A 12669-nucleotide genomic window follows, 5' to 3' on the forward strand; every position below is an offset into this window, starting at 1 on the left:
TGCTGCACACCTTCACATTCATCCTGTGTTATTATGAGATTCTGAGAGAATAGGAACAGTAGAACAATGATTTTTATCTTGCATTTTTGTCATGTTTGATATCCTTTAAAAGCTTTAAATATAGTATAATATGAGGAATTCAGATCGGTTCCCAAGAGCTTAATGTTGCCCTTCGTCGTGGGATAATTTATATAATTCCAGATACTGAGAATTCTAATTGGTTGAAGACCCTGGTCTAATAACATTCGGTGTTTATACCTCGAGCAAATCTGAACTCACGATCAACAGAAAACATTTTTTCAAAGCCTTGCACACAAATTAATAAAAAATGTTGCCAGTGGAACCTTTTTTGAGCATTAAAACAAAGATACGAAAAATAGTCAAGAAGATTGAAGACCCATTGGTGGCCTTCGGCTGTTGTCTGCTCTTTGGTAGGGTTGTTGTCTCTTTGACATATTCCCCATTTCCATTCTCAATTCTATTTTTAAGATTGTCTCATAAAAAGAACATAGATTCGGTGGATACAAGTTTAATAAAAACCCACAAGATGTAAATTTACCTCGGTCTGTGTAATTATAATATTTTCCACTTCTACTTGTTGACAAGAGTGTCCTTCTACGTCGTTCCTTTTTCGATGGTTATTTTTTTATTTCATTTTTTCCACTTCCATTACAATGATATGCTAATAATAAACATTCTATATCCGTCAATGTTTTAATTAGATTACCACAGTTTGATACACGACCCTTCGTAAAATTAAACAACACCGCATGGTGAGAAATATTTCCTTTCAAAATAATGGTGAACTAAACAAAACTTAAAAAAAAAGGTATTAATTTCCTCCTAAACATATAACTTATCTATTTCACAGTGCATATGAAGTATGGTTAGGAATACACGACTTTGATTGTGACAGATGTTGGAAAAACTATGACGGAAGTAACCTTACGTTTTTTGACTTTATGGTCGATGTAAGGAATGATGGTTGTTGGAATGATACAAATGCTTTGGCAATAATACCAAAGGAGAACTTTAATTGGCGGGAAAGACATGAAAATAACACAAATCTTGAGATGCTTTGCGAAAAGTTTATAGGTATTATGTATATCGTTGTTTTGCTGTTATTCTGCTGTCCCAATTTATGGGGAGGACCGACGACACCATCACACATTTGAAGTATGCCTATCCCGAGCATGATTGGTGTATTTGGTTTTTTTTTTTTTTTTTTTTTGTTATGTTTTATGTTGTATGTTATTGGTTATTGTCGTTTTTAATCGTTTCATTTTGTTTTCTGTATGCATTTTTTAGCTTACCATATGTATGTCTTTACCTCGCCTGTAGAACATTAAATTTAAAGTTGACTCCTCGTAATCATACTACTTTTCTAAATATATTATTTTGTACATTTTTTAAACTTTTTGTCACAAATAACATCGGATGCATTTAAAAGCTCTCGATTTTTAAAATTATTTTTAATAACAATTTTATATGAAAAAGGCACATAAAAAAACGAATATCAGGACAAAACAGTTATTTATTTTACATCTGTTGCCGAGAATATAATTAGAAAATGCAACAAGGGCTACATTTGATAGTATGCAGAAAAAGGGAAAAATAAAAATGGTAAAACTCAGATAAGAGTTAATATACAAAAAATACCCAGAACAGTATTTTGTAAATTGATCTAATTTTGCTATTGTGGCAATGACGATCGATTGGCGCACACAATTTCAATCCTGGTATCTATGATGAGTTTAATTGTACCACACATTTTTCTCTACTTGTTTATAAATTTTTATTTTGCGGGATATATAAAATTACACCTTTTCACGGGTAAAGTAAATTGCACATCTTTCTTCGTATTTTACAGATATAAACGAGACAATAACAGAAGCAAGTTGGAATCAAACAGCAAATGATAATAATTTTTATACAAGTACATCCATTGAAGGCATGCATACCACCTGGCTTATAGGTAACTACGTACAGATAAGATCAGATATTTGTAATCAAATTAAAGGACTCATGAAGAGCAAAGTAATTTATTACAATGATTTTTTATAATTAACACAAAAAATTTTTGACAATCATATAAATATGAATATAATCAAAACTTTTTAAAATATAAAGCCACACCCAGACCAGAGCCATAATCATATGTGTCAAAAAGCAGTAATAAAACAGATTATATATAATATTAACAGATAAATATTCTTAATGGGTTAAGTATAACCATATCTGTACTATATTGATAGTTTTCTGGGTTAAAAACATTTATGAATATATAATTCCAATAATTTTCAATACCTCTAAGTTTTCTTGAATACACAAAGCCAACTGAATTTGGCACTTGTGTTTAACATTCCGAAATTTTTACAAATTATCTAAATGTTATCATAGAACTCTTTTCTCAAGAGATTATAAAGGGGACATTCACATATAAAATGTTCTTCATCTTCAACTTTATCCAACGTGCATTTTTACATAACCTTTGTGATTTATCTATATAGTTTTTTTTTTTATATCTATCCGTCTCATTTTTAGGGGTTGTGCACTTATTATGATCTTGCATAGTGCTTGTCTATCTTTAAATTCTTTTAATTCCAAATAATTTTCTGTACCAAAAAAGAAATTAATTGAAAAATAATTAAAGAGTTTACTTTTATCTGATTGAACAGTATTTTCGCTAAAATCTTTCCTATAATTCAGAAAACTTTTACATAATTTATCCTTCACTATATTACATAATGGGCCAACACTTACATTTAAGTTTGATAAGTCTGGTTCTTTTATTAAAAAAAAAATTCTAGAAAACCATGTATTAATATTTTTTACATATTACTCTTTATTACAAATATTGGCATCATGTAATAACCCATCATTTGTGTTCTCTAACCTGTGAGCATATATATTCAAATTCAAATATTTTATTGGATTAAGTAAATATATTACTGATTTGATATCATCATCTTTAATCAAATTTTGGAAAATACTAAACTTCTCTCGAAGGTTTTTATATAGGGGACTATATAAAATGAAGTGCACTCCATCTTTTAATTTATCTCCGCAAGATTTGCAGAATCTTTCCGTTGCTAAAGTTTTTGGTTTACTGTATCTCCCAGTTTCATTGGCAAATGAATGTGCACCAATTCTAATTTTTGTGAGAAGTGATCTCTCATATTTTGGTATATAAAAGCTTACCTAAGCTTTTAAGTCAAATGATGAGAAAATTTTACAATGAAATCTGAGTTTACCTGCAGTGTTATGGTTTATATTAAAATCTGAGATCCAAATTTCAGATCCATAAATCATTATAGGTGAAATAAATAAGTTCAAAAGTCTAACCCATTTTTCCACTGCAATACAGTTAGAGTATGGTAATTTTGATTTTAACGCAAAATATGCCTTGTGTGCTTTATCAGCAAGATTTTCAGCTGCTATATTTAGTTTAACTTTATTGTTGAAGAATACCTATGTAATTCTGTAGCAGATTTTAATGGTTGATGTCCAAAATAAAAACAAATTCTGTCTATTTGAGATCTATTTTCGCTATTAGATAAAATCATAATCTTAGTTTTCTTGGTGTTCACGCTAAGACCCCAATCACTACAAAAGGACTGTAAGGCATCCACACAGTGCTGCAAGCCAGTAGGTGTCTCTGAGATTAAGACCAATTCATCTGCATAAAGAAGGTGATTAAAATTTATTTGATCCAGATTAACTGGATCAGTTAAAATGGGGTTAAAAATAGGAATCTAGGGAAACATTATTACTTTTTGTACATTCAGGATCCTCAGTCATTTTGCGGACGCCATCACGAGTTGGTTGACCGTTATGGAATATCTGTTTCAGAGATGACAACGGATATGTTCAAATTGTCGTAACTACAAAATCACCGGTTTATACTTACATGAGCAACACGACGGGTGCCACATGTGGAGCAGGATCTGCTTACCCTTCCGGAGCACCTGAGACCACCCCTAGTTTTTGGTGGGATTCGTGTTGCTCAGTCTTTGGTTTTCTATGTTGTTTGTCTGTTTGTCTTTTTCTTTTTTAGCCATGGCGTTGTCAGTTTATTTTCGACATATGAGTTTGAATGTCCTTTTGGTATACTCGCCTCTCTTTTTCTCTCTCATGAACTTCCTATTGAATCTGGGAGGTAGAATAATGTACCAAGAGAAAATCGATATTGTAAACTTTGCAATTCAGGAGATATTGGTGATGAATTTCACTATATTTTAAAATGTTCGCAATTTAATGATGAAAATTTTTGAAACCTTATTATCGAAATAGACCAAACATATTGAAATTTCATGATTTAACTAGAAACATCAGTATGCTGAACAATTTGTGCAAATTTATCAGACTGATTAACAAACGACTGGACTTTTAGGGGTAACCTTGTTAAATAACATTTATATTATATTGTATTCATACATTATGTTTTTTTTTTAAATAAGCTGGAATTTCATTCTTTTTCAACAACTGTAGATCGTACATTTGTCTTATTTACTGACCATTTGTTATACTATAAATGTTTATATTATCTCTGTACCATGGATGAGAAAAAAGATATATATGTCAGCAACAATAGTATTAAATAGGGTAGGGCTAAGGCTATCCCCCTGTTTGACCCCCAAATTATCCTGGAATGATTCACTTATGAAACCATCAGTTTTACAACAATATAATGTATTACTATACATATGTTGTAGGGTTGTGGGTCCAAAATATACCATCAGATACGAATATCAGTTCATATGTTCTTTATTCTTGTTAATACACATAAAAGGATTTGACTGAAATACAAAAATAAACGAAACATCAACACTTCACCATAACATAATAGACACATTGACAGCAAAAACACATAAACATAAAATCTTGAATCGTACTTTTAATAATACTTTCTTATAGTAAACATGTGATTATATTTTATTTATTTAACACAGACAACAAAATATATGTCTTACACCAGGTCTATATGTATCTATATTAAACATTTTTATGTTTTCTCTATTCAAAATTTACAGTCAAAATACTCTTATTATAGTTTACTAAGAAACTTCTATTAAATACACATATTCTTTGACTCATATAATTTTATTATTGCAAACATACCGTATTGGCTGACCTTTGTATTCTAATATAAAATTAGCTTCAACCACATTCGATAACAACAAAAATAAGGGCCCCCCCTCTACTGTGGATAGTAAAAAACGCTTGCATACATGAAAATGTCGATTTCAAATAAGACAAGATAACCAACTTTGGTCGTAACATACCGGTGGACCTAAGTGATTTAAAAAAATGTCAAAATTTTCAAAAAATATATATATACACACATTTACAAGTCTGTCTTATCAATGTTATGAATTAATTAATAATCAATGTCCATATCAGCTTCCAGAATTAAACACAGTTTTCCAAATGATCTGGTCAATACAGTAGAAGCAGTTTTCACCTTCGCTTCTCGTACTGTTCCAAATTTGTCCGTAATGACTTCCAAAAAAAAAAAAGAATGGCCAACGTAGATACAAGTATCTTGTCTTAGGGAGGGATAAATCGTACTTTGTAAAAATTCACTCTGATTCAAACAAAAAATTCTCTGAAACTGACATTATCAAGATGCTTGATTTCTTAATTGACAACATATTTGTTACGTTTGGAGGACGTGTTTTTCAACAAACAATCGGCATTCCTTTAGCAACCAACTGTGATTCTCTTCTTGCCGACTTGTTCCTTTATTCATATGAGGCTGACTTAATACAAGAGCTTCTTAGAAAGAAAGAAAAGAAGTTAGCACTATCCTTTAACTTCACTTTCCGCTATATAGATGATGTCCTTTCACTAAATAACTCAAAATTTGGTGACTTTGTTGAACCCATCGAACTTATGATAAAGGATACAACAGATACAGTGAAGTCTGCCTCATATCTTGACTTACATCTAGAAATTGACAATGAGAGCCGAAACTTTACGACAAAAGTAATGATTTCAACTTCCCAATTGTGAACTTTTCATTTCTATGTAGCAACATTTAAGCAGCGCCTGCATACGGAGTTTATATCTCCCAGTTGATGCGATATTTCAGGGCTTGTATTTCCTGTTATGATTTCCTTGATAGAGGGTTGCTGCTCACAAGGCAGCTATTAAACCAAGGGTTCCAAGTGGTGAAGTTGAAGTCATCCCTTCGTAAATTTTACGGACGCCATCACGAGTTGGTTGACCGTTATGTAATATCCGTTTCACTGATGATAGCGGATATGTTCCAATTGTCGTAACAATCCCGTCCCCCTTTCCTCGAATGTGACCTACCGAATTAGACTTATTACCGGGTTTGTACTAACACGAGCAACACGACGGGTGCCACATATGGAGCAGGATCTGCTTACCCTTCCGGAGCACCTGAGATCACCCCCAGTTTTTTGGGGGGTTCGTGTTGCTCTGTCTTTAGTTTTCTATGTTGTGTTTTGTGTACTGTTGTTTGTCTGTTTGTCTGTTGGTCTTTTTTCTTTTTTAGCCATGGCGTTGTGAGTTTATTTTTGATTATGAGTTTGAATGTCCCTTTGGTATCTTTCGCTTCTCTTTTCCAAAACTCGTCCCATTGTCCATGAATTTCTCGGAGTGTTTTCAACAATAAAAACAAAATCATTGATTTTAAGATTCCTTTCTTTCTTATTCCATTTGGCTCGTTCTCTGTTGTAATAAATGTAAGTATTCTTAAGTCCATCGATTCCAGAACAAGTCTGATAAATATTGCACTTGGCGCCCACTTCTTCGAACATAATTGTCCGATTTAACGAACGTACTGGGAGGTGCACATTCTCCTGAACGAAGAAGCAGAAGATCATTCGGCGTTAAAACGTTCAAGTCATTCACACTGTTGGGTACTCCTGTGATACGACGACCATTTAATATAGCTTCAACTTCACAAAACAATGTTTGTAAGTTTTCGTCATCCAAACGCAACTTTGGTTCCAGCAAAATAGAATACAAAAACCTTTCTCACAGACCGAATGAATCTCTCTCATACTCCACCAAAATTAGATGCTGCTGGAGGATTAAATTTTCAATCAATGCTCTTTTGAAGCACACAATTGTTTATCTGATTCATATTCCATTTAACAATTTCGTCTCTAAGTTCCCTTTGTGCACCTACGAGATTAGTTCCATTGTCTGATCGAATGAATTTTAATACTCCTCTGCGTGCAATGAATCGCCGGATCACATTGATGCAAGAACTCGTGTCTAGAAAATTTGCTTCTTCCAAATGTACCGCTCTAATTTATAGACATGTAAATATCACACCATAACGCTTTACAGTACACCTTCTCTATTTAATTGCAAAAGGTCCAACGTAATCCATACTACTAGTAACCATTGTAAACGGTGCAGTATCTTGAGTCACCCTTTCGCTGGGCAAATTCGCCATTTTCTGTTGCATGATGGGTGCTTGATATTTTCTACATATGACACAATTAGAGACAATATTCTTTATGATACCGTTGGCACCTATGATCCAGTACTTTTGTCTAAGTTCAGTCAAAATAGCATTTTTCCTAAATTTCCGATAGATTTATGAATTCCTTGTATAATAAGATATGATATTCGGGATTGTTTTGGCAGTAATATTGGATTTTTCATTGTGTCAGTTAGATTTGATCTCGCTAATCTCCCACCAACACGTAGGATCCCTTCTTCAACAATATATGGACCAAGCTTGAACAATTTTGATGTTCGCTTAACATTCAACTTAGCTTTTAATCTCTGTACTTCATCATTGAAATGTTGGTTTTGAACAAAACGAATGATAGTCATTTCGCCGTCGTGTATATCGTATACTTTTAGATGCAAAGTTTTAACTAGATGCTTCGATTCATTTAGTCGCTTATGTCTTACTTGTGAAGGTAACTTATTCTTTCGAAGAAATGTTATCTTCTTCATTCTCACTGGCTAAGTCGTTATTCGTGTTATTTCCTCGGATACTTTGCTTAAAATTGCGTACAGCCTTCAATATCCAAGCTACGATTCTTTTCATCTTGTCAAAGTCAGAAAAATCATAAATCAAGGTTTCAAAACTGTGATTTGCATTGTCCACAATTTATACATTAACCACTCGTTTGACTTCCGAGTCATTATCTGTGATGCATTACATTTTTCAAAATTTGGCGGCTTGTAACACCTGTCAATCTTCACATTGTCCAACTCGTTTAAAAGAGAGGCGAAGGATACCAAAGGGACATTCAAACTCATAAGTCGAAAATAAACTGACAACGCCATGGCTAAAAAAGAAAAAGACAAACAGTACACAAAACACAACATAGAAAACCAAAGAATGAGCAACACGAACCCCACCAAATACTGGGGGTGATATCAGGTGCTCCGGAAGGGTAAGCAGATCCTGCTCCACATACACCCGTCGTATTGCTCATGTAAGTAAAAACCCGGTGATAACTGATTTAACCGAGTTCCATTTTTTCTTGTCGTTCTCGTCAATTTCATCGTCCCAATCTTCTTGTTGTTTGCATAAGTTTTGCAGAATTGATCTTCCTATAAGTACAAAAGGTGATGCCATTCCTAGCGGATCATACACAGAACTAACAACTGATAACAATCCTCGCTTAGTATGAGGATGATCATTGGTATTTTAAATCCAAATATGTCTCTATCGATATACTAAGATACTCCTAGAGCTCGTTCAACGGATGATTCGTTCTCAAAATTAAGCTGATTTGTGTCATTTGCATGATTTTGATCTGGTATTGATTCTACTACAGTTGAACTTACACCATCGACTAACGTTATTACTTTGTCATCTGATTCAGTTGATACTAAACAATCGTCTACATACATATAGTTCAATATTATTTCTGCAACTTGTGGATTGAATTGGTTTCCATATTCCTGTGCAGTTCGTCTCAACGCAAAATAACAAACACTTGGAGAAGATGTAGCTCCAAAAATATGAACTGTCATCCTGTAGACATCTAGCTCACTGTTCATGTTATCGTTTGGCCACCACAAAAATCGCAACAAGTTTCTATCTTGCAGTGAAACATTCACTTGGTAGAACATATGTCACCTTGTAAAGCAATTTTTTCAGAACGGAATTGATAAAGTATTCCTAATAAGTTATTAGAAAGGTCTGGTCCTTGCAATACCAGTGCATTCAATGAGAATCCCATGTACGATGCTGAACGATCGAAAACTACTCTAATCTTGTTTGGTTTTTTGTGGTGATAAATTCCGTGGTGAGGAATGTACCACACTCTTCCATCATCTCGGTTTAACTCATTTACTGGAACTTTTTCAGCATATCCTTTCGAGAAAAGATTGTTCATGAAGGACACGTAGTCGTCTTTAAACTTCTGATTTTTTGTCATCTTGATTCTAAGTCATTTAAAACGATTTAACCCCTGAAACACATTGTTCAGAAATTCCACTTCTTTGTTTCGAAATAGTAATGCAACATGATATTGTCTATCCTCAAATTTAATAGACTCATTTACTTGTCTCAAAAAGTAGTTGTCTTGAATGGAGTTTTCTTTTTTGTCGCCAATAAATAGTTCCGGAAAATCCCAATTTATAGATTTTCTCACAAGATAGTCAGGGTTATTATGATCCTGTACTTCGTGGATTGCTGTGAGCTGTGCCCGATTCACCACATCATTCGTTTCTGTATTTGCTTCATTTCTAATTAAGTTCCATATTATCCAACCTAATCTACTCCTGGTTGCAATGTCAAATGTCGTGTATGCATCAGGTACATTATTAACAATCATCCGGCCGATAGTACCACTAATATCTGGGAGTACTATGTTGTTCAGGTGAGGCCAATTTACAAGTTCTGCATTTGTAGGAATATGCGTTTTGGCAACTGGCATTTTATCCTTAGTATAAACAGTAGGTAAGTCAATAACCGAGTTCTTGTCTATATCATATGCTTGTAGTCCATTCAATGCATATGTATACATCTTATGAGGAGTGCCCATAGTGTTCAATGAATCTATCTGGTGCATAATCTCTTCAGTACAAAACGATATACTTCTTCCGGTGTCGAAAAATGAATATGTTTCAACAGCATGCGATCTGCTTTTCAGTTTCACTTTAACAGGAACAATAGCCATCGCACAGAAGGTATATGAGTCACCGGTCCCTAATTGATTTACAATATCTGAGACATGACGCGCACTAGGAGTTTCCTGGTCTAAAGACTGATTCTCTGTGTTCTCCTTATTGCCACATTTTGATTCGTCATGCAAACTTGATGGGTGTCTTCTTTGACATACAGAACATGTTAATCTGTACTTACACTCTCTTGCCATGTGTCCTTTTTTCAAACATCCGAAACACAGTGCTTGACTTTTCATATGATTGTATTTGTCTTGAGTAGGTAACTTTTTAAATGAGGTACACTGTTCCAACTCATGTGACTTAGATTTGCAGTATGAACATTCACTAGTGTACTGTGGTTTTCTTACTTCCCGATTTAAATTGGTTACAAATGCATTGTTTCCTGTTCGAAAGTGTTGTCTCGAGTTTTCATTCTTCACATGTTCTTTTTCCTCTGTTGTTGGACTATGGTAATTAGTTGAACTAACAGTAGCTGTACCGATATTTGTAGTTCCTTTATTTGTTGTCTTTTCCAGTCTCTCCACTTTTGGTTCAAAATGCGGTGCATGCTGGCTGTTCCAACTCATGTGACTTAGATTTGCAGTATGAACATTCACTAGTGTACTGTGGTTTTCTTACTTCCCGATTTAAATTGGTTACAAATGCATTGTTTCCTGTTCGAAAGTTTCGTCTCGAGTTTTCATTCTTCACATGTTCTTTTTCCTCTGTTGTTGGACTATGGTAATTAGTTGAACTAACAGTAGCTGTACCGATATTTGTAGTTCCTTTATTTGTTGACTTTTCCAGTCTCTCCACTTTTGGTTCAAAATGCGGTGCATGCGGATTTAACTTTACTCCAACAACTTTCTCTTGTCTTTGTTCTTTAAACGATATCTTACTATGCATGCTATTTGTCTCTGATTTCACATATTCTAACTGTTCGTACTTGTTTAACACTCTTGTCTTAGCATCTGCTACAGCAATGCCTGTTGATAAGTCTAGTTCTTCTTCATTCATCTTAATATTAATTTTTGCCAATTCGAAATTGTCTCTTCTTTTTCAAAGCTTTCTTCTTTAATTCTAACTCGAATTTTTGTTGCTCTTCAGCCAGCTTCTTTGATGATATGTTAATTAATATAGAGGAACGACTGCTATGTACGCTTATTCTGTCACCATGAGTTGATACAGGATCGTGACGGCTGGTATAATTGCCACTTCTATGTCGAGAACTCGTCTGGCTCTGAGTATCAGAAAAGTACTTTTCAGCTGTCTTTTTGAAATCACATAAAAAAAGCTTCTCTGTCTTCATAAATATAAATGTACTCTTCCTTCTTCTGTTCCCGTATTCTTGCCATAAAGTTCTGATGTTGCTCCAAATAATGATCATATTTATCCATCCATAGTTAATATGTACTTCTTATGACTTCATGTAGTGCATTTCTTGATATAAATGACAAAATGTTTTCACTTAGTCTCTTTATAGTCTCAAACATATCATCAATTGTTTTCTTTTCGTATAATTAACCTTTTTTTGTAAAAGTTCTTTTTCTTTCAGTGTTTTCCATTTCTGCAGACGCTGTGTCTATAGCTTCCTCCATTTCTATCATTTCTTCACCAAGTTCACTAGCTTCTTTATCCATATCTTAGAGACAATACGTAATGTAGGGTTGTGGGAACAAAATATACCATCAGATACGAATATCAGTTCATATGTTCTTTATTCTTGTTAATACACATAAAAGGATTGACCGAAATACAAAAATAAACAAAAATATCAACACTTTACCATAACATAATACACACATTGACAGAATCGTACTCTTATAGTATGTATGTGATTATATATCATTTATTGAACACAGACAACAAAATATATGTCTTACACCAGGTCTATATGTATCCATATTAAACATTTCGATGTTTTCTCTATTCAAAATTTACGGCATACATAAATGGTCAAAATACTCTTATTATAGTTTACCAAGAAACTTCTATTAATGCACATATTCTTTGACTCATATATTACAAACAAACTTTATTGGTTGACCTTGGTATTCTAATATAGCTTCAAAAAAGTATGACTTCAAAATTAGCTTCAACCTCATTCGATAACAGGAATACGATCCCAGTTACAGGATACCAGTCCAGTACACACGAATGAAATTCCTTAATAAATCTACCATCTTTTAAATGGGATATTGTACCGAAATGAAAACTATGTAAAGATGCATAAAATTGTAGTATATCTAAAGGGTATTCATTAAACTTTCAACTTCTGTTAAATTTTAAATGATTCTGAAATGTATAGAGTGGATGATTGTCTGAGTAAATGGTCCAAATTTTATTTTCGATTTTAACAAGGAAGTTAATAAAATGACCCCATTAATACTCAAAGCAGTATTGATCTCTTAAATGGCGGTCATGACCTTTCAGAAATTCTCCCAGAAACCATAAAGGGGGCTAATAGTATGAGAAATTAATTGAAATTTTGCAGTCTAATATAGGGAATAAAAAATCTGCCCCTCAATTTGGATAAAATTGCATTGAATTAAT

General features: G+C 33.4%; 1 protein-coding gene across 1 annotated transcript in view; it reads left to right on the top strand.

Annotated features, from left to right (window-relative positions):
* LOC127729859 (uncharacterized) overlaps positions 1-12669 on the top strand; it is a 53341-nt gene that overhangs the window by 14995 nt on the left and 25677 nt on the right. Inside the window, exons 3-4 of the mRNA XM_052237770.1 lie at positions 872-1095; positions 1871-1975. Coding sequence (XP_052093730.1) covers positions 872-1095; positions 1871-1975 — 329 coding nt within the window. The remainder of the gene's footprint in view (positions 1-871; positions 1096-1870; positions 1976-12669) is intronic.

This window comes from Mytilus californianus, unplaced genomic scaffold (assembly GCF_021869535.1).
Source record: "Mytilus californianus isolate M0D057914Y unplaced genomic scaffold, xbMytCali1.0.p SCAF_2, whole genome shotgun sequence".
NCBI classification, from domain to species: Eukaryota; Metazoa; Mollusca; class Bivalvia; order Mytilida; family Mytilidae; genus Mytilus; species Mytilus californianus.